Genomic DNA, 21809 nt, shown 5'->3' with positions numbered 1-21809 from the left:
TCTGAGATCCTACTAGTTGCCCATTAAGTTGTGCTTATGGCATTCTAAGTTTTTTCTAGCCTGCATTTTCAGACTTTTCTGAATCTCCTCACAAACCACCTACAAAGACTTCCGTACAGTCACAGCAACAACCCTACTTCTTGGTACCAGTTTTCTGTGTTAGTTTTCCATTGCTGTGACAATATGCCAGACATACTTGAAAGGATAAAATGTTAACTTTGACTAATGGTTTTAGAGGTTTCAGTTCATGATCATCTGTCTCCCATTGTATCTGGGCCTATGGTAAAGAGGAACATCATGTCAGGGAGCACTTGGAAGCACAAAGTGGCCCACCTCATGGCAGATGGGAAGCTGGGGGCTGGGGAAATGATATACCCTTCACAAACACACCCTCAGCTGCCTGCTTCCTCCAAAGGTTGTTGGGGGGGGGGGACGGGTAGAAAGTAGAGGTGTCAATGAACTGGACTTCCCAGTGAAGACAAATATCAGTGTTTGGATGTATCTGCTGGACTTGTGGCATCCATCATTGATGATCTAAGGTGACATTAGAATGACAAAGACACTTGCCTTTGTGGTGTTGGGAGGTACAGAGACAGGGCTCAGTGTCAACTCTTAAGGCCACAGTACCCTGTTAGCAGTTGCTTGGTAGAGGTCCTAGGACATAGGGAAATTCCCAGGGACTTCTGGCTCTCGGAGCCTGAGGCTAAAGCAGGTTCCAGTTGGCTGAGGTCATAGACACAGTGCTGGGGGCACAACAAGTTCAGGGACACACAATAAAAGGTGAAAAGAGATGGCTGTCCACGATCCACTGCTCATAAGCCCTCTAAGCTCTTGGTGTACCTCCTCCCAGACTTTTTCCTATGGATGCAAAATTTTAAATAAAGAGTGATACATGTGTGTATGGCATTTAGTAATTTGCTTTCATTAATTACTAGGGCATCTTCCCCTTTAAAATAAGTTTGTATCATCATTTTTAAGGTTTTAAAAGATCTTTAGTCACTGTGCCCTGAGTTATTTGATTCTCTACTAGAAATTTAGATCTCCTGAAATGTTGTTGCTACACACTACTTGCTCACCTACTTGATTTTTTCCTTTGAAATATATACATCCTAGTGGAATTTCCAGCTTGGTATGTACATTTTAAGGTAGGCCAGCTGCCCTCTAGAGAAGGTGTATCCGTATAGATCCCCAGTAATGACATGTGGGTGCCTGTCACATGTCATGACATGTCATGCTGGCTTTCGCAGTTCATTAGTGGCTTGGATTTTCTTTCTATGCGCTTACCGGCTATTTGCACTTTTGCTGATTGCTCATCAGGGTCCTCTTCTTGGACTGCTTCTTTTTAGTTGCCTCAGAAGCCCTGTGTATCAGATATCAGCCACTTTGTCTGAGCTGTGAATGATTTCCACTGTTGAGCCTCAGCCCTCCTCCCACTCCAGAACACTTGGGTTTTTATGAGACAGCTCTGTAATCTTAATTGAGCAGCTTCTGGTTTGGGGGTTGCACAAGAGGAATTTCCTAACTCCAGAATCTGCAGAGAAAGAAAGTGGGGAGGGGCATGCTGTCGAAGGTGGATGTTCTTAGGAGGGGGTGCCTTGAGTGTGAAAAGAGAGGGAAGGAGGCCATTCCTGAGGCTGGGGAAGGGACCATTTAATGCACACCCTGCCCCCTTCAGTGCAGGGAACTGGGGCAGAGTGATGACCACACAGACTTGCAAGATGGAGAGGAAAGAGGCAGTGAGCTCGGAGTTTCTGCTGGTGAGTCCAGAGCAGAAGGCAGGGAAACAGTGGGTTGCAAGTGGGGTCTGCTTTTGCCCCTCATTGAACATCCCCACAGACGCTGTTTAAAACCACAAGAAAAGCAGATGGATTGCAGCACAGTGTGGCGGACCCAGGAGACTGGAGTCTGCAGATCTGCCGCACCACCTTTCCAGTGGAGTGCCCCGTTCCCAGCTACACTGACCAGCTGGGCTCGTCCAGTTGGGTGGAGTGTGCTCCCTAGAAGGGCAGGGCGCTTGTGAACTGGTGATGGCTGTCAGCCCCAGGCTCCATGCTGACCAGTGGAGAACTGAAACCAGAGGGTCTGAGGAGGTGGCCGGTGGGGTTTTCCACCATGCTTGGGAGGGGCTGACTTCTTAATGATGCTGAGTGCTGTGGGGGTCCAAGGTGTGACCAGGCAACATGCTGACCTGGGCATGGGTCTCTCCATGGAGAGCCAGTGCTGAGGGCCAGCTACTGGAGCCCCACTTTCCAGAATGACAGTGAGTGTCACGGAGAGGAGGTGGTGAACCAGGGCTGGGTTGGAGCTGGAGCTGGGCAGCTGGGTGAGCTGGGTGTGGGCAGGCGAGGCATGCTAACCTTTCCTCTTCAGGCCCTAGGACCGGCTCACAGCAGTGAGATGGTGCCCAGTGAGTGGGGACGTGGCCCTCCATGGGGTGGAGGCCTCATGTGATGTCATGTGGGGAAGCCCAGTGGGGAAGAACAAAACTCATTTCATCTTTTGGGTGGGTTGTAGGAGTCATTTTCATTATAAATAGTTGGAATTTTAAATTAGGACATCACTGTATGATCTAGTTGCAAGGAGCAACTGTGGTGGATTTAACTTAAGTGTTCTCTCTTAATGGGCTCTGTGTTGGCGTATTTGCAAAGCAGGAGGAAAGGGATGGTTGTGTAAAGTGTTTAGTTGTCCACAGCTACCCTCACCCGAGTCTGGACTTGTGGTGCTGCAAGTCTCTTAAAGGAGCATTAGCATGTCCGCATTTGTATGTCTTTAGAAGCACTGCAATGTAATGCAATAAAGTCTGTTTTATTTTATAGGTAAAAAGGATGAATGCTTGATTTGTAAAGTTCCTTGCCGTACAGTTTTGCTCTCAAAACATGTAAGTTGAAATCTGTGGAATTCAAGTATTAATCACAGTAGTACTTTTAATTTGAGATTTTTAGTCATGTGTGGTACTAAAATTTTCATTTGTTCTACTAACTTAACTGGATTTTCTATCTGGGTAATCAGAGTTCAGTTAGGATCCTGTTTCTAAAACCTCAGCACAGCTTCCTTTCTTGGGCCCAGATCAGCCTTGTGCAGGGTTGTTGGATTGTGCTGTGCCCCTGGATGTGGAAGTGGGCTGGAACGATGGCTCCAGCCTAGGCCGGCTCCCTGAGAGGGGAAGGCTCTCCCTGCGGTCCTGTAGGTGAAGGAGTCCAAACCCTGCTGGGGATGGCCTGAAATGATGCCTTTGGTCCTGTCTACAGAAGACACCAGTTTAACTTGTTTTTAGTTGTAGTTGGGCACAATATCATCTATATTTTATTTATTTATTTTTATGTGGTGCTGAGGATCAAACCCAGGGCCTCACACATGCTAGGCAAGCACTCTACTGCTGAGCCACAACCTCCTGTTCCCCTCCTTTTCTTCCCCTTGTCTTGGAGCATATTCTCCCTGGGCATATAAGGAGTGTGGCCCTGAGGCTCAGGGGTTGCCAGTTGGCTCTGACTTGAGTCCTTCCCACTGCCCTGCACAGTCCTAGAGGGGCAGCCACCTTCCTTGTGCACCTGGAGGCCAGGGATGGTCATCTGTGGTTAATTCTAGAAGCAGTAAGCCTACAGTCTTTTGCTTTCTCTTTCAGACCGACTCGGACATACAGGCTTTCTTCATGGGCATTGACGGACTCTGCAGGAAGTACTCCCAGGAGACCGCCCAGGTGAGCCGTGGTGCTGCTCACCTCCGAGACAGGGCCAGTCCCTGGTAGGGCAGCAGGTACTTACATCTGTGATGCCTTTCACCGTGTTGGAGGTGCAGCCTTTCCAGCACAAAACTTTAGATTTTGACACAGTGTTTGATCCATTTTGCTGCTGTTTGTGTTTAGGTGGCACACTGAGACTCCCCACCTCTGTTGTGTCCTGAGAAGCTCCTGGGCTGGGTTCTCTGGGTTCAGGCAGTAGGTTTCTTCTTGAAACTGTCCTTTGCTGATGCTCACCCAGGACCCAAGTCCCCACCTCGTCTGAGTCTTGGTGGCATTTGGCTCCAGGGCCCCTCCCTTCCAGACACCCCTTCTCTAGCTCCTCTGAGGAGTGCCTCCCGGGAGCTCCTCCACCTGTTTATTCCAGACCCTCCTCCCACCAACACACACTGTGCTTCAGTCCATGCCCTCCTACCTCAGTGTGGACTAATGTGTGTCATTGTCCTCTCTGCCAGCCCTGGATGTCACTGAACAGCTTGCAGTCTTCTGTCTGCAGGGGAACTATCCAGGAAGGAGGGTCATCCTCTGCCCCAGCTCATCCCTCCTGCACCCGTTCTGTGAAAGATATGGTGCACACCGACATTGTCTACCCCACCTGGGGCCAGGTTGAGTGCAGGACAGCCAGGAACTGCCTCCAGCAGTGCAGGAGGCCAAGGAGAGCAGGCAGCCACCTCAGTAGACCTCAGCAGCGTCCTCCTTGGCTGTTAGCCCTGTGTTCAGGCTGTGGCCAGCCAGGCCTCCACACCACCTCTCCCTCTCCAGGAACCCATTCCAAAATGATGCCTGAACTTCCCACAGGACAGAGCTGTTCCAATGCGACTCCCCTCTCAAATTGTGCCAAAGTCATGTCCTCCAGGGAGGGACACACAAAAGCTGAGTCACAGGTAGACAGGCCCCAGAATGCAAGGTGAGCATGACCTGGACGCCTAGAGCAGGACACTCCTGCCCACCTGTTCCGCTCCATCCTGCAGGCCCCACACTCAGGCTGAGTCCCTGCAGGCCAGAAGTTATGTGAGTTGGTGAAATAGAAGGTCCTCACAGACTCAGGACCACAGGCAGTATGGTTCCTGGGCACTTCCCCGAGCAGCCTCCACAGGGGCCAGTGCCTCTCAGGAGAGAAGACAGTGGACCAGAGCTGCCTGGGATGCCCACCTGGCTCCACTCTGCCCTGTGCCTCATGGGCTTCAGGCCAGCCATGGAGGCCTGCGGCTCCAGCCTGGGTGGCAGAGGCTGGCCCGGTGACCTCCCCCCACCTCTGAGTGGCTGCCTCATAGCTGAGCTGTGGCTGTGCTGACCTCTGCACTCACATTTCTTGTAAGCGTAGGGTGGAGTTCTCCAGAGACCGATGGTGCAGTGGTTATTTACGTGACGTAACGGGCTTACTGCCTCCAAACAGTATTCCTAGATTTCTGTCAGCCTCCATTTCTAGTAGGGTGAATATTGACAGGTAAACCCTCACAAAGCTCTCTGGGTCCTCAGCAACTTTAGACTGCTAAGCTGGCTGGAGACCAAACCGAGCGCCATCGCTGAGGTCCTGGGACCTGCACCAGGACAGCATCAAGGGATCACCTGGGCCAGGACCCTCCAGAGGCCCTTGGGCCCCCTGCCTTCCCAACCTCCTCCTCCCGTGGCGGCCTCTGCCTGAGGAGGGCCTACCAGCTCTGGCTCTGCAGCCCAGGCACACGTGCCTCTTGCTGAACAGCCAGCCAGTCAGCCTGGGCATGTGTTGACCCAGCAGCCACTGCTCTCGACCCAGAAACACCCAGCACCCGTGCCCAGGACCTTGAGGTGCCTCTGGGGATGCTGCTCTTCCTGCGGCCTGTTCTACCTCATGGCCTTCGGTCTCCTGCAGTCTCTCGCCAGGCTGTGTGCTGTCGTGTGGGGGTGTGTGAGCCCTGGGCAGCGCTCTGAGCAGGCTGGTCCAGTGTGGCGCCTCCTCAGCCCTGGGGTTGACCCAGTACCATCCAACCCAGAAGGCATATTCTCTTCAAAATGAGACTCTCAGTTTCTTTCTTTTTTTTTTTTTTAATATTTATTTATTTATTTTTCAGTTTTCAGCGGACACAACATCTTTGTTTGTATGTGGTGCTGAGGATCAAACCCGGGCCTCATGCATGCCAGGCCAGCATGCTACCACTTGAGCCACATCCCCAGCCCCTTTCTTATTTTTTTTTAATATTTATTTTTTAGTTGTAGTTGGACACAATATCTTTATTTTTATTTATTTTTATGTGGTGCTGAGGATTGCACCCAGGGCCTCGCATGTGCCAGGTGAGCGCTCTACCGCTGAGCCACAGCCCAGCCCTCAGTTTCTTTCTTAGCATCTCTAGTCTGTGGAGCTCAATATCCTTCCACGGTCAGGACTACAGAAACCCTGGGGACGATGTGAGATTGCAGGCCTGGGTGAGGCCTCAGAGGGATACAGATTGGTGGCCTGGATGCCTGGGGTCCAGTCTACCCCATCTGCTCTAGAGACTCCCTGGACTCCACACCACAGTCCCTTTACAGCTCACCAGCCTCTCTGAGGCCTGTGCTTGTCTCCTCCCTTCAGTGAGCTTTCTGGGACCCAGGGACACCCTCCCTGTGGTCCTGTCACCCCATCAGCATGTGCCTTACACAGGGCAGGTCAACCACTGAGGCCTTGCCCTCCCCAGTCCTTTCCTGGAAACAACCATGACAAAGCAGGAGCAGCATTCCTCTGCCCCAGTGCCCGCTGCCCCGAGCCCACACACTTGGTCCCTAAGGGTTCCCCAAAGCTAACAGCACTGTGTGGTTTAGGTCATCACATGAAGCTCCGTCCTGTGCAGGCGCAGGACCTGTTGTGGATGGATGGGAGACAGGCAGCTGTGTGTGGTCATCAGTCTGCTGCCAGGAATTCCCAGCTCCACTGGCCCCAGTCAGGACTAGAGCCCGGAGGGCTCTATCTGGCCTTCCCTGAACAAGTCTGAGGCAGAGAAGACAGGAGAAACAAATCTCCTGTGGTCAAGTCTTGCCAGTGTGGACATGACACCAGTAGGCCCTCCACAGTCAGGCAGGTGTGTCTGCCACGGAGCCCCCTGCCCCGTGAGCCTGGGCAGCCAGAGGAGCGGGGCCCACCCTGCAGGGTTGGAGTGGCTTCATGAGACAAGCTGCAGGAGCTGGGCTGTGGGGAGTGTTTGATACAGGTAGGCACCTCCACCAGAGAACTAGAGACCTCCCAGCGCAGTCACGGATGGCCCTCAGGGTCATGGCCTGCGGCATCATGAGGACTCCTCACCAGCCTTGGTGGGCAGCACCTGGTCGTCTTCTGCAGTTGGTCTTCTAGAGCCATGGGCTCTCTTAGATCCTGAGTCCTAAGCTCAGAGGCTTTGAGGAGGATGCTGACCCCACTGACCTGGAGGTGGCTCCCAGCACAGCTTGTCCCTAGGACGCAGGCGCAGTGTCAGGGCAGTATCTGTTCACAGCAGAGTTGGATCCTGTTTATACCAAATTAAGGATCATGGGAGATGCAGAGCACTCCAGTGTATCTGTTGTCACCAGCAGATGGTCGAGGTTGGTGACATGAGAGATTTACAGGAAGCCGACTTGACCCCACTTCAGCCCCCAGGCAGCCATGTTCCCTGGGGAGGTGCGCCAGATGGTGGTAGAACTTGGGCACATGGTAGCGGGTGCATGTGTCGGGTGTGACCCGTGGTCTGAAGCCTTGCTTGCAGGTCACAGCTTCACTCCTCAGTGTCGCAGAGCACTGTTCATCTCCCACATGGGTGCTCGGAAGCCTGTGAAACAGCAGTGTTGGCTCCAGTTGGAGCTGCCTCCAGTCCAGACAGCCACAGGCTCCCTGGGCTTCTGCTCCTGCTCTTCTACCCACCCACCCCAGTCCACGTACTAAGTTCAGGTTCTCCTCTGGCTATCCTGGTTGGCCAGGAGGCCGTCCCTCCAGCTAGTCCCCTTGTCAGAGTGACGACATGCTGAGGTCCAGTCAGTGGGGTCTTGTGCCTTTCCACATGAGAGCAACAGGAACATCACCAGGGAGACACAGCCCTTGGCAGGGAACAGGCTCATCTGTGTTTGCATTTGGCCTCCTGCTGGCCTTCCCTATGGAGGGACATCTGTGCCAAGCATCCATTCTGGATAGCAGCTGGCCATGGGCAGCAGGCAGGAGCCTCCCTACCAAGTGGAGCCTGCCTGTGGGTAAAGAAGGGGGTCTGCTGGGGAAGGGCAAGTCGGAGTGTGTTGGTCCCCACACTTGCAGTCCTTTGCAGCTGAGTGTGTCCTCGGGAAGTGTAGGGTGAGCCTGAGCAGCACCTACATTGAGCTTATTGTCTCCTCAGGTTTCAGAATTTCAAGAAAAACACAGGAAGAGATTGTTAGCCTTCTATAGAGCAAAGGTAAATCAAATGACCTGTTGCCACTGGAGCACCTTTAATATTTGATTCAAATTTCATGACCGTGAAGATGAGTTATCAGGCAACATAATATTGTCGCTATCTCCTCCTGATCATTACCACCTGCACAGACATAACCAAGGGACTTACCTTCTCAGTCCTCCCACACACCTAGAGGACAGGTGCTGTCAGCCACCTGCACAGACATGACCAAGGGACTTACCTTCTCAGTCCTCTTACACACCTAGAGGACAGGTGCTGTCAGCCACCTGCACACACATAACCAAGGGACTTACCTTCTCAGTCCTCTTACACACCTAGAGGACAGGTGCTGTCAGCCACCTGCACAGACATGACCTTGGGACCTGATCATTAAGTCTCTTTCTGTAGTTTGGCAGGTGACAGGTCCAGATCTTGACATTTTGCTTTCCGAGCCATTTAATAACCTGTGTGTAGAAGGTACACCTAACGTGGACTGAGTCCCCAGGAGGAACCCCACAGTGGGGGCGCTCCTGGTCTCTGCCCACTCCCTCAGCACTAGTGGTGTCCAGGGCTTTGCTGAGTCTAGTGTGCGCCTGGCTCAGCTGTGCTGGTGACCCAAGTCTTGCTAGCTAATGTGGATGGTGTCATGCTTACTTAAGAAGCAGCCAGATGGGTTCTTCACAGGGTTGCTGGCGCGTCTGGCTGAGAACAGAAGTCCTCTCATTGTGTCTAGATCTCTCAGTTGGAAGAGTCCCTCAGGAAGTCAGCACTGCAGGTGGAGCAGCTGCAAAGGTAAGGCCCTCCCTAGGAGCAGTGGGCAGCCAGCCGCCTCTGACCTCTGAGACCGAGAAAGAGGGAGCCAAGGAGAGAGCATTTCATTTACTAGAAACTTCTGTCAAGGTAAAAAAAATCCATGCAAAAGCTAGAGGAAAAATAGGGAGACAAAAAGAAGAAAGTGGAATAAAAAGTAACAAAAAAAGCAGGGCTCTGGAGGCACCCAGCGATTCCTGAGGCAGCCGGTAGGGGCTTGCTCACTTAGCAGTTCAGGGAGTGCCTGGTGCATTCTTCAGTCCTGGGGTTCGGCAGTTCTCCTGTGAATCAGGCCTGTGCCCTGAGCTCTGCTTCAGGGCGGCACAGGGAATGAGCTTACATGTCAGGCAGGGGTTGGGCACAGGTGCCTGGGAGGGCCCTGGGAGGCCACCCTTGAGCAGAAGCTGTGTCACTGTTGCACAATTGCCTGTCCTGGCTCATTCAGCCCAACAGAACTTGTTGTGGGCACAGCAGTCCAGAACATTGAGTAGGGTGCCTAGGCCATGGTGCTTCTTGTCTGCGCTGGGTGTACCTCCTCTGTCTGTGGAAACCCGTGCTCAGGACATCCACCAGGCTCAGGGGGCAGACAGGCCAGCCTAGGGTGCACATCACACACATGCCCAGTACATCCGCCAGGTTCAGGGGGCAGACAGACCAGCCTGGGGTGCACATCACACACATGCCCAGTACATCTGCCAGGCTCAGGGGGGCAGACAGGCCAGCCTGGGGTGCACAGCCTGCCTGGGTAGAAAGTGTAGCACACAGTGGGCCTGAACTGGAGGGCCAGGTGTCGGGCCTCAAGCAGTGCCTGTCAGAAATCCAGGGCTTGGCTGGACCAGAAAAAGCAACCCATTAACTTTCCCACATTTCTCTACTAGCCTCTGAAGCCTGGTGTGTTCATGGCTCCTGCTGTCTGTCATGATCATGATTGGCACCTACCTTCCAGTGGCTGTTCGTCACACAGTTGCAGCAGCAGGAGTCTGTTACATGCATGGCTGGAGCTTGATTTCCTCCTGCTTCCAGGATAGGGGCAGCTGGACAGGCAGACCAGCAGTGTGTGGGAGCTGTTAGATTTGTCCAGAGCCCTTTTGCAAGCACCAAGTGCTGTTTCAAAGTCTTCTCACACTCTTAGCAGGGTTGAATTAGTAGGAGTGCATTTTTGTCATTTAATTCAGTACCTTTTCTCCATCTGTTCAGTATGAGATCGTCACAGCACACAGCTTTCAGCACAACAAAGAATTCCATTTCAAGTGAGTAACAACGCTGGGGGCAGTCAGAAAATGCATGCTGCCGACCACACTAACACGCACTAACCTGAATGCGTTTGTCACCCCTCCAGCAAAGCCACGTGGATGCCAGCTGCTGCCACCTCACTCCTCAGCCCCTGACAGGTGTGTGGCTGTGGGGTGGTGTGAAAGCAGGCAGACTCTGGGCCCCCCTGGGAATCAAGGAGCTGACTCTCCTCTGACCTTGACCAGGGTCCTTCCAGGAGAATTTGTTTACGCTGGCACACACCTTTGTGACACTTGGCTGATCCATGCTCCATTTATGCCTGCCTGACCGTTCGTCTAGCACAGGAATCAACTGTGCTCCCCTGGTGTCTTAGGGAAAACCTAGCCTGGGGCAGCCCCCCATTCTTCCAAGGGTGCACTGTCACAATAGGAGACAAGAACAAAGGTTTTACTTACAGATCCTGGGCAGGGAGGACAGGTCAGGATGGCAGGCCTCCATCCTTGGGCTCCAGGAAGCAGAAATGAAGGCACAGAGGGAGGCACCCATGGCCAGGCCTTTATGGGGGTCAGGGCACTGTCCAGACAGGTCTCTTGTGGGAGTTATAGCTGGTGGGTCTAGAGAAAGCAGGCACAAGCTCCAGGAGGTCACACCGTGACTGAGAGGTGGTCACTGTGGCATATCCATGCAGTCGATGTGGGGTGCAGAGTCAGCAGGCTGGTCAGGTAGGCTGTACCTCATAGTCCCATAGGAAGGTGTCACCACGAGCAAGTCATGCAGAGCAGGTATCTAGGACCAGCACCCTGGAGCTGGGGAAGGTGGAGAACTGTGAACTGTCCAGGAAGAGAGTTCTGCATATGGTGTGGGAAAGTTAAACTTGTGTTGAGAATACATGCCAGAGCAAAGTGAGATTAGGAGAATTTCTACTCAGGCTGGACCAATGGGAGTTACCCTGGACTCCCACTGAGGCTGTCAGAAAAGAGTTGGTCTTTTTGCTCTGGAGTCACTGGCTGTCAGATGGCCGGGCTAGGGGAGGGCCAGCCCCCAAACAAATCCAAGTGATGTTTCCTGTCCACCTTTCTCCTGGTGAAGGGTGAGCACATACTGGGCTCTAATGCTGGGAAATGGGCCAGGCAGTGGGTGGTGGACCAGTCCTGCAGGTCCAGGAAGAGCTGGGAGAGCTGAGAGGTGGGCAGCCAGGGCAGAGAAGAACCTGCCAAGGTCCCTGTGTCCTGGAGAGGCTGCACTGATTTGACAGACAGTGGGCAGCCAGAGGGAGTGCAGGGGTAGCGGGATCGAGGCATCATGGGCGGAAGGGTCAGACCTACTCGCGGGGTCTGTACATGCAAGTGTGCTTAAACTGGTGTCTTTTAAATTATAGATAAGTCCTGGGCTCCACTAATGCATTTCACTGTTTAACAGAGTGGAGTCGATGGAAGTTGACCTTTCTCCTTCCCCAATGAGAAAAGTAAGTCCAGCAGGCCACCTTGTCTCTCCTGTCCTAAGCCCACATGCTACTGTCTTCCCTTGTCCTCGGTACTTGTGAATTGGCCATGCTTTGAACAGTAGCCTGACTTCTGTCAGATTGTTGCCATTTGCTGGCCCCTGGGAGGCGGGGTGAGTGAACTGCGTCCTGAAAGACTTGAGAATGCATCTTGTCTGAATGGCCAGGCCTGTGGTCACCGAGGGGGCGGCCGCAGGGGCTGGGGCTTCACCTGTTTCACACTGCTGGAGAAAAGCGAACCCTGTCAGCCCGGAAGGGAAGCAGGTCAGAAATCTGAGGACTGAGAAACCGACACGGCTGCGGGTTGGACAGGAACCCTTGGTCATGCCAGGTGGGCGGCACCTCAGTCAGAACTGGGTCTCCTACGCAGCCAGCCAAGTCAGCCAGGCACTAGGCAGTTCAGAGGAGGTGGAAGAGGGCACTAGAGCTGGTGGGACAGTCAGGTTGAAGGTCGAAGGCAGGACACCGTAGGCTGGGGACAGGGAGGGTGCCACTCTGATGTGTGCTTGTCAGCATGTGCAGCTTCCTGAGCCCTTTGAGGTGCTGCTTATCAGCAGGCACTGTCCTACATACTCTGTGGGTGTGACAGTCCTGGGGGCTTGTTGGTGGGAAATCACGCCACTTCCAAGGGAGTCACCTGGACCTGCTGTGGAGGAGCCTGGATTCCAGGAAGGGGGCCTTCGCTTAGTAGGGCACGTGGAGCCACCTGCAGCTCTGGAGAGGAGAGACTCCAGTTCCTTGGCAGTTAGTGTGGGCGACGGCTGCCCCTCCCTGCCCAGCTCACCTCCTGCAGTTCTGTCCATGCCTGCTTCCTGTGGTGCACCCCATGTGCTCTAGGCATCTGCCGCCCACCTGCCTCAGCACACCTTGGCTCCTCAGAGATTAGACACTTGCTTCCATCTGTGCCTGCTTCAGAGATGACCCCATGCCCAAGGCTTCCTAGACCCACAGGGTAATGAAGGGTTTTCTCCTATTGGGTCAGCTTCCGGTTTTCCTCAAGACCAGGAAATTAGTCCAGGCTGGACACTGAAAGACTGACAGGCTCCATTGAGCAGCATGTCACCAGGTGTCACAGGGTAGCTGAAGGGCCAAGATACAGTGAATGGAACTCCAGAGCCAGGTGCCCAGGCAGATGTTGGCAGATGTTTACTAGAGAGGACCAGATGGTGAAAGTGAAGGGCTTTGCAGTCTGTTGCAGCTTCTTGGCTCTGCCACTGGCACCCCAGTAGCCGCAGGCCATGTGCAAATGAATGGGCACGGCCATCCCTAAAAGGCTTTGTCAACGCAAACCAGACGTGGGCCATGGCTTGCCAGCAAGATACGAAGTTTCAAGGAAAACGTCTAAGACCAGTTTTTCTCCCTTGAAGTCCCCTGTGGCGCTGGAGTGGGTGTGTGGAGGTTTCTGGGTGCGGTGGGTGCTCTCCTGTAGTGGGTACAGGCAAGGTACTTCTGGGAGCCCTGCTGCAGCAGGCTCTGCAGAGCCCTCGAGTGCTGCCTGAAGCCAGGTCTTTCTAACTGCCCTCAGCACAGTCATGCCTCTCTCCAGGGGCAGAGGCGGCCAGGTGACTTCTCCATCCAGGCCTCACCTTAATGAGAAGGACTTCCTCCTGTGCAGTCGGCAGTGGTAGTGACCTGAAGTAAAATACATCTTCCAGATATAAAGCAGACACTCCTCACATGCCTCATCTACCCATCAGTGAGGGGAGGCAGTAGAATGAGGACTCTGACATGGAGGAGCCCAAAGAGCAAGTCGGGTGTGGGGAACCAAGCACCGCAGAGGCGGAGAGCCCCTGAGGCCGTGGACGGGAAGCTCCAGCCGAAGGGACTTCCCCTGCTCTCTGGCCTCAGGAGTGCCCAGCAGAGACCTGCTCCAAGCACGCTGGGAACAGGGAGGGAGGTCAGTCTGCTGGATCACCCATGAGTCAAGACTCCCAGGTGCTTGATAGGGCCAAGTGGGCACTGCAGGAAGCTGGTCCTGAGGTGGGCACGCAGGCTGGGGGGTGCTGGTCTGCTGTGCCACCTGTTTGTGCTCTGGATGGGTTGAGTTGTCTCGTATTTCCTGGGGCTGCCTAGCTTCCTATAGAGAGGCCTCCGTGCTCGAAGACCTGCTCCCCAGAAGGTGGCCCCAATGTGGGACCCCTCCCTGGGCTCTCAGCTCTCTGTTCCCAGAACCATTCGGAGGGATCTGGTCCTGCACTCTGCCTTGGCCTGGCTGCCCAACAGGCAGTAGGAACATGCTCTGGCTGGGTTCTAGTGACAGCTGAGACTGCCGCAGCTGAAGGCAGAGCCAGTGCCCCAGACCAGGATGGCAGTTCCCAGAGACACCCCAGACACCTGGGCCTCCTGGCACCATCTTCCCTGGCCCTACCCTACAGATGCTGTGATCCAGGTACTTCCAAGCCACCAGAGAGTTGCCTGTGTCCCCATGACCTCTCCACTGGCTCAGGGGTGACCCCGCCCTGGAGGGACCAGCCACCCTACTTGAGCCCTGACTTGGGCAGCGGATAGGGATGTCATTGGCCTCTGGCCTGCTGAGCAGGCCACTTGTCCACTGGATGGCCCCTGGCATGTTCCCTACCCTGTCTCTACTCCCACCTGCATCTTCTCCCCATTTACTAGGAGTTGGTGACCTCGCCCACGCCCAACAAGACCAAAACATGGGGTATTGGTAGCTTCTCTCCCTGAACTGCAGCTGCAGCCTGCATACTGTGGACATGGCAGACATGCTCTGGCCTCATGGGGCAGCTCTGGACACTCCCTCTCACCTGTCAGGAGCGCCCACCCTCCTTCCACCATTGCTACACCCATCTGCCAGCTGAGTTTAACATGGTTTGCTGAAGAAGCCCTGACACCACCTCCTCTTTGAATTGGGTTCCTTTCACTGCTCCACTGGGAGTCATCCTTGAGTGCTGCAGCCAGTCCTTCCCTTCTCTGTGGGCTCCCCAACTGTGGCCACTCAGTGGGTCCAAGTGTCCAGGTGCCTGTGGTTCACTGTGTACCAAGGCATCTCCAGCAGGCCTGGGCATGCGATGGGGAGTGAGGCAAAGATCCACAGCTCATATCCAGCAGCATTCAGTTGCTACTCGTACGGCCCCTCTAGTTCCTGTGCCTTACCTTCTGCCCTCCACAGGTCACAGCCAGGCACGCACAGGCCGTACAATTTGAAACTTCACAGAGAAAAGCTAAGACTAGGGTGGGTGAGTCGTTTTTCCTCATCTTGCACCTAGCGAGAAAGAGGTCTTACTTGTGGATCAGCTCTTGAGCCCTGTCTGGGAGACAGCCTGGTAACAGTTGAAGCAAAAGGATTCAGAGAGGTTCGAGTGCCCAGGGTGGCGGACACACTGAGGGAGTATGGAGGGTGGCCCCAGGGCATGGCCTGCTCAGATGCTGGAGTGCAGCCTTATTGTTTCTGGCCTTTTGTCTCTGGCCTGGGCTCATGTAATAAGATGTGCCAAGACCAGGTGCCTAGGACTGGCATCTAGGTCACACCAAGCGTGAAGGGTCTCAGTCACAGCTGCGTGACCTGGGCAGTCTCGAAGGTCAAGCTGGGAAGCTGAAGCGCTTGGCTCATGTTGCCACAGGGGGCACTGAGCAGGGTTCAGCATAGGAGGCTCCTCCCAAGATAAGTCCCTAGCATTATCAGGACTTGTTGACTTTGTCTCTCCTGAAACGCTTCCACACGGAGTGTAGTTCTGCTTCCACTCACCACCTCTGGCCCCGGTGAGACAGAGAGAGTGGAGCTGGGAATCCCTCGCCCCTTGCCAGCCTGGGCCAGGGCCAGAGGCAAATGCCCAGCCACGTCAGACAGGAACCTGTCCTGGAAGGACTGAGGAGGCAGAGCTCGAGGGAAGAGGTTCCTCGTCAGCAGATTCTAAACCTCACAAGTGGCATTTGGAATTTTAATAGTTGTTTTCTTTTTTCATACTTAGCCTGAAGTAGCAGCTGGTCCCACAAGAATCTCTTTGATTAGTCCACCTCAGGGTGGACGCATGGGTAAGTAAAAGTTCCAGATCCACACACCAACTAAACCGCTCCTCCAAAGCCCCATGTTGGCAGAGTCGTAAGAAGGTCCCCAGGTGAGGGCTGTCCTGGCAGAGAGAGCAGAAGGCTGCACAGGTGCAGGGTGTGGCCCCAGAGCCCTGTGGGAGAAGCTCTTGGGTTGCCTTGGAAGATGCTGGTCCTGTGGCACTCTGTCCCCATTGGCCTCACTTGGAAGTTGTGATGCCAGGTTGCTGGCAGGGAGTGGCTTTGTGGCTGCTCTGTTTCCCTGCTGGCGAGGACTGCTGAGCCTCCAGGCCCTGGTGGGCTCTGCACAGTCCCTGGCCTCCTGTGCAGGCTGCCACCCCCACCGTGACACTTCTCACTGTGCCTCCCAGGGGCGGTAGTGGCTGACTCATCGTGGTGTGGTGCTGCCAGGGCCTGGCCATGTTGGGGCACGGACCCTTGTCTTCACAGGATCCTGCTTAGCACATAAGCCTCTGGATGCTCAGTGATGTCCTGAGAAGTCATACGAGGGCTGCCCCCACTGGCCGCCACTGCTCCAGGCTGAGCACCACCCAGGTGCCCTCAGACAGACCTGATGCCCTTGTTTCTTCTGTGCCAACCTGAGAGAGAAAAACATTATTTTGATGTTCATTTCCCTGAGTGTTGATGGTTCTGAGTGTCTTGGTATTATTCACCTCTCGTTTTTTTCTCTGAATTATCTATTTTCATGTTTTGAACGTTATGAATATGAAATCCTTGATATGAATGATATTGACCTTTTTGCCCAATTTGCTTTGCAATTCTTCTGTATTTGACTTTTGGGTTTTAGAAACTTAACATTTTTGTGTACTCAAATTTGTTGCCCTTTTCATTTGATAAGGTGGTCAAGTGCATAACTAAATCATTCTCCTAGTTGGCTTTTTTAAGACTACTTTTTACAGTGGTTTTGAGCTAAAGGTAGAGGGCTGCTGTCTGCCTGTGGCCGCAGCGCACAGCATGCCACCAGAGTGCTGTGAGAGCAGAGCCAGCCTGGATGGGAGCCCCCAGTTGGGACTCTCTGCTCTGGTCTGGACAGGGCTGTGATGACGCGTGTCTCCACTGTGGCAGCAGCCCTCTGTGCCCTGCTGCCCCTCGTCTCTCCTGGTCTTTTTACTGTCCCCAGTTTTGCCTTGTCCAGTGCGGCCTGCAGCTGGAGTTGAGTGTGGCCTTTCAGTTTGTCCTCTTGGCTTAGTCTGTGCTCTTGAGTGCTGCGCCTCTCCTTCCGAGGCTCGATGCTCTTTTCTTTCTAGGCTTGCATCGTATTTGCCTGTGGGGATACCCTGCAGCCATCCCAGCTGCTTCCCAGTCATCAGCCGGCAGCTGGATTGCTGGCAGCTGGAAGTTTGCTGGGGCCCCTTCGGCTGTGGCTTCAATCCTCAACACCAGTCGAGGCACTACGTATACTGCTGCAGTAATGTGCTGCCAGTGTTCAACTCCTGTGGTCGACACCAAGTAGGACGGCTGCTGCTGGGCCTTGCTGGAGAGCACGCTGGTTCTGAAAGAAACTGCCGTGCTGCAGGTTGCCACGGTGCCCTCCACCAGCAGTGCCGCCCTGCAGCATGAGCTGGCCTCCGCGTTGATAGGCGATTCCTGGAGTCCTGCCATGGCGGTTGGCGTTTCCTGGTGATGCACAGTGAGCATCTTCTCGTGGACGTTCACCGTCTGGACGACCTTGTTGACATGTGTCAGGTCTTTGGCCATTTTTTGATCGGGCTGCTTGTTTTCTGTTGAGGAATTCTGTGTATGTTTCCGGTAACAGTCCTTTATCAGATGTGTCTTTTGCGAATATCTTCTCCTGTCTGTGGCTTGTCTGTTTACTCCCTTGACATTGTCTTCTGCGTAGCAGGATTCTTTGAGTTTTTTTTCTGAAACTTGTCCAGATTCTTAGGCCTCTGTCTGGAAGCATACTGTAAGATGAGAATCCACCTTGCTTCTTTAATAATTTACTGGAAACTACTCCAGACACGCAGAAATTTTGTAAAAACATCCCCTCCAGGTTCCTTGACCACTAACCTCTGTCAGAGCTGGTCCCTGTTGTCACTGGTGTCTCGCATGTCACAAACCTGATGCCTGAGGCCCCTGAAGAAAACAGAGCACCCAGCACTCTGGCCCAGCCTTGGCTTCCACAAAGCCCTGCTCTCCCTCCAGCCAGAGCCCTCAACAGAGTGTCTTTCCATCATCCTCCACACTTTCCCCCGGGCTCTCCATTTCTTGTCCTTAAAGAATATAGACCTTAAATTCTGAAGATGACCTGGAGCCTGGGCTGTCTGGAGTTTCCTCCTGTGACCCCATGTGCTGTTGTGGCAGGAATGTGCCAGTTCTTCCTGGTAACTCACACCAGGGCATACAGGTTGCCCTGTCCCCTCCCTGGGGACACTGACCACACTGCCATCTATTGGTCACTTCACTGCAGTTCCATCTGCCCACAATGAGTGGATCTCAGAGTCTCCCTGACAGTGATGCCTGTTTGGCCTCCAACCACACTCAACCTTAGTTCCCAGGACCAGCTCCCAGGACCGCCTCACGGCATTTTTCTGTGTCCATAATTTCTTCTCCATATTCCACTGCAATTTCCCAAGTCAGGCTTTATTGATTCATTACACTCTGGAATCAGATTTCTGTTTTCTTCAGTGCGTTAGTTTCTCCGCTCAGATTCTCCCAGATACAGCCTGGCATGGTGGTGCACACCTGCAATCCCAGCCACTCAGGAGGCTGAGGCAGGAGGATCACAGATTCAATGCCAGTAGGACTGTGGACAGTAAAGACTGGGATCATGAAGTTTCTGAGGAGGAGGACTCCATTGGAGTACGACTATAGGCCATTTGTGTTATGTTCTGGCAAAGCAGTTCTCTACTTTTGCCCTGAGACTTTCTGTGAGGCTCAATTTAAAGGTGATGGACTGATTAATCTGGCAGAGGAAATATCAAGGGAGCGCAGCATTCAGGCAGTGGAACGAACATTGCTGGTGGTTTTTAGCCAAGTATACTGTGATAATCAGAAGCAGAGAGCAAAGATTTTAAAAACTTCAAGTTTGGCTAGACAGTGGGAGTAAAATTGGGACTAAGAAAATTGTGGTTGTTAAAAGAGATTTCAACCACTAAAGAAATGCTAAATACTCTACATAGGTTAAGTGATAAGAAGCGGGGCTGGGGCTGGAGCTCAGCTGTAGTGCACTCGCCTACCATATGTGAAGCCCTGGGTTGGATCTCCGGCACCACCTAAAAATAAATAAATAAAATGAAGATATTGCGTCCAACTACAACTAAAAAATAAATACTTAAAAAAAGAAATAAGAAGAAGGATGGTTTGAGTGCCACTCAGGAATTGGTAAAACCATGCCCATCTTAGGCTCATGGTTATAAAAGTAAAAACTCCTTTGAGAAGAGACCACTGGGGCACTCTGCTTGCACAGGGGGCTTAAGATGTTGTTTCACCGTGTTCAGCTGCCCAGGCACTCAGAGGCCACTGCACTCAGGGTCCCAGGAGGCTCAGCTACTGCTTGATATGGCAGCAGGCGCTGGTTTCAGTGATATGGTCCTGATTCTGGAGGACTATAGGATGCTGGATCAGGGGGTCATGGAGGCTTCCACCGAGATTTTTCAAAGCAAGGCCTAGGAGGCTAGGCAGAGTGCAGCAGGGTCATAGTCCCTGGGGCTGCCCTGAGAGGGTGATGTGTGGAGACGTGGAAAGGAAGCCAGTGCTGCAGTGCAGACCCCCACGGTTCAGAGACCCCCATACCATGGACTGTCTGCCAAGGAAAGCTGCAGGAATCAAGCAGAGACAAGCCCAGAGAGAAGCTTGTGGCGGTAACCAACAAGGTCATTGGGGTGGAGCGACACGAGTCCTTTGGAGAGAACATCATTGCTATGATTCAGATGTGGTGTCCCCAGAAAGCTCACACGTGAGACCAGGCAGGGTTTGAAGGAGAAATGATAGGGTTATAGGCTTTCCTAATCAGTGAGTTAATCCCTGAGCAGGTAGGGTGTGGCTGGTGGAATGCCAGTAGGACCGTGGGGCGTGGCTGTGGGGTGTGTGTTTTGTGTCTGGTGAGTAGAGTCTCTCTGCTTCCCAGCCATCATGTGAGCTGCTTCCCTCTGCCAGTCTTCTGCCGTGGTGCTCTGCCTCACCGTGAGCACTGAGGAATGCAGCCGGCCTTCTGTGGACGAAGAACTTCCAAACTGTGAGCCCTCAAATAAACTATTCCTTCTCTACAGTTGTTCGGGTCAGATATTTTAGTCAGAACGGCAAAAAAAGCTTATTAAACCAATCACAATGCCGTATGCCCCAGATGCTGGACCCAGAGCTACAGGACTTATTTGCCCAGCCAGATTTTTGGTCTTGCTTTGTTCCTATCTCTTCATTCTGTATACCTCTGTGTCTTCCTTTAGGGATGGAAATGCTCATTCTTTGCCATTATATATTGGGTATATGTAACTTCTTTTGATCTTTACGAGAGAAAATAGCTAAGAATTTGCCCTGAGTCTCAGGTAAGATTTTGGATTTGGACTTTTAGGCAGTGCTGGAACTTTTAAGACTGTGGCGGCTGTTGGAAATGGACTAATTGTATTTTGCATTGTGAGATGGTCATGAGCTGTTGGGGGCCAGGTTGGAATGTATAGTTTAGACAGGGTGTGTCCCCCAGAAGCTCATGTGTGAGACGATGAAGAGTTGTCACAGGTGAATTATTAGATGAGGAGAGCTATCTGTGGGCTGATCCACTGATATGGTAGACGGGTGGTCTCTAGGGCGTTGTCCCTGGTAAGTGGAGCTCTCCCTGCTCCCTGACTGCCATGTCCTGAGCGGCTTTCTCTACCAGGTCCCCCGTGCCAGGACATTCTGTCTCACCTTGGACCAGAGTTCTGGAGTTGGCTAACTATGGACTGAGACCTCTGAAACCAGGAGCTGAAATAAACTTTTCCTCCTCTAATATAGAAAGAAGGACCCATTGGTAAGTTGTCTATGAGAAAGACACTCCACTCAAAGTCACAAATAGGTCTGAAGACAAACTATACCCCAGATGTGTCAAGCGACAGATCCAGAAGAGAACTGGAGTAGCTATTGTTTATGTCAGGCAAAATAAGTTTTAAGATGGAAATTTACTAGGGATAAAGAGTCCATTTATTTTTTCTTATTCTTTTTAAAATATGTTTTAGGTTGTAGGTGGATACAATATCTTTATTTCATTTTTATGTGGTGCTGAGGATCGAACCCAGTGCCTCACAGGTGCTAGGTGAGCGCTCTGCCTTTGAGCCACAACCCTAGCCCAAGGAGGCCGTTTCATGATGACAAAAAGGATCTAAATGTATTAGGATAGAATAATCATTGTATACACACCAAAAAAAGAGAGTTCTAAAATATGAGACAAAACTGACAGAATTTTAAAAATCACTGATTCAACAGTTATGATTTGGGTATTTCACTAGCCTATTCCCAATACCTGATAAAACAACTGGAAACTGGACGAGTAAGCAGTGAGATAAAAGACTCAACACCATCAACCACTGACTCCCGGGCAAGCAGCAGCAGAGTACATGTTCTTTTTGAGTGAAAGTAGGATGTTCTAGAATAAATCATGTATCAGAACCTAAGACAACTTCTAGTTATTTCAAATGATTTTGATCATGCAGTGTGTACCCTGACTGCAGAGAATTAAGATGCAAATCAACAAAATAATCTGAGATTAAAACAAATATTTCAAAATTAAACAATTCAACTCAAACTACTCCATGGATCAAAGAAAAAAATCACAAGGGACATTAGAAAGTATCTTGAACTGAATGAAAATACAGCATATTTCACGTCATTATGGTTTGGACCTGGAACATCCCTCAGGAGCTCCTGGGCTGAAGGTTGGCCCCTGAAGCTGCAGCATCCAGAGGTGGGCTCTTGTGAAGGGACTGGACCCCGAGGCTCCGACCTCCACAGTGAGTCAATCCATGGATGGAGTCCTAGTACGACGGTGTTGTGGGAGGTGGTGGAGGCTGTGGGGGGTGGTGGAGGCTGCAGGAGATGCGCACGGTGGGAGGAAGGGTTCCCGGGGTCTAGCTTGTCTAGCCCCTCCCCATCCCGGCTTTGGGTTTGCCATGGGGTGAGCATCGTTCCTGAAGTTTCTCCCTGGAGCCGGCTGACCATGGACTGAAACCTCTGAACCCACAGTCAA

The 21809-nt window shown here is 52.6% G+C and overlaps 1 protein-coding gene across 1 annotated transcript in view; it reads left to right on the top strand.

The window, feature by feature from the left end:
• Rnf212 (ring finger protein 212) overlaps positions 1-21809 on the top strand; it is a 36349-nt gene that overhangs the window by 2736 nt on the left and 11804 nt on the right. Inside the window, exons 2-9 of the mRNA XM_027935210.2 lie at positions 2817-2878; positions 3623-3697; positions 8047-8103; positions 8816-8874; positions 10090-10142; positions 10232-10283; positions 11545-11590; positions 15556-15619. Coding sequence (XP_027791011.1) covers positions 2817-2878; positions 3623-3697; positions 8047-8103; positions 8816-8874; positions 10090-10142; positions 10232-10283; positions 11545-11590; positions 15556-15619 — 468 coding nt within the window. The remainder of the gene's footprint in view (positions 1-2816; positions 2879-3622; positions 3698-8046; positions 8104-8815; positions 8875-10089; positions 10143-10231; positions 10284-11544; positions 11591-15555; positions 15620-21809) is intronic.

This window comes from Marmota flaviventris, chromosome 7 (genome assembly GCF_047511675.1).
Source record: "Marmota flaviventris isolate mMarFla1 chromosome 7, mMarFla1.hap1, whole genome shotgun sequence".
NCBI classification, from domain to species: Eukaryota; Metazoa; Chordata; class Mammalia; order Rodentia; family Sciuridae; genus Marmota; species Marmota flaviventris.
Note: the sequence above shows the minus strand (reverse complement) of the source record. Positions and strands in the feature narration are given on the sequence as shown.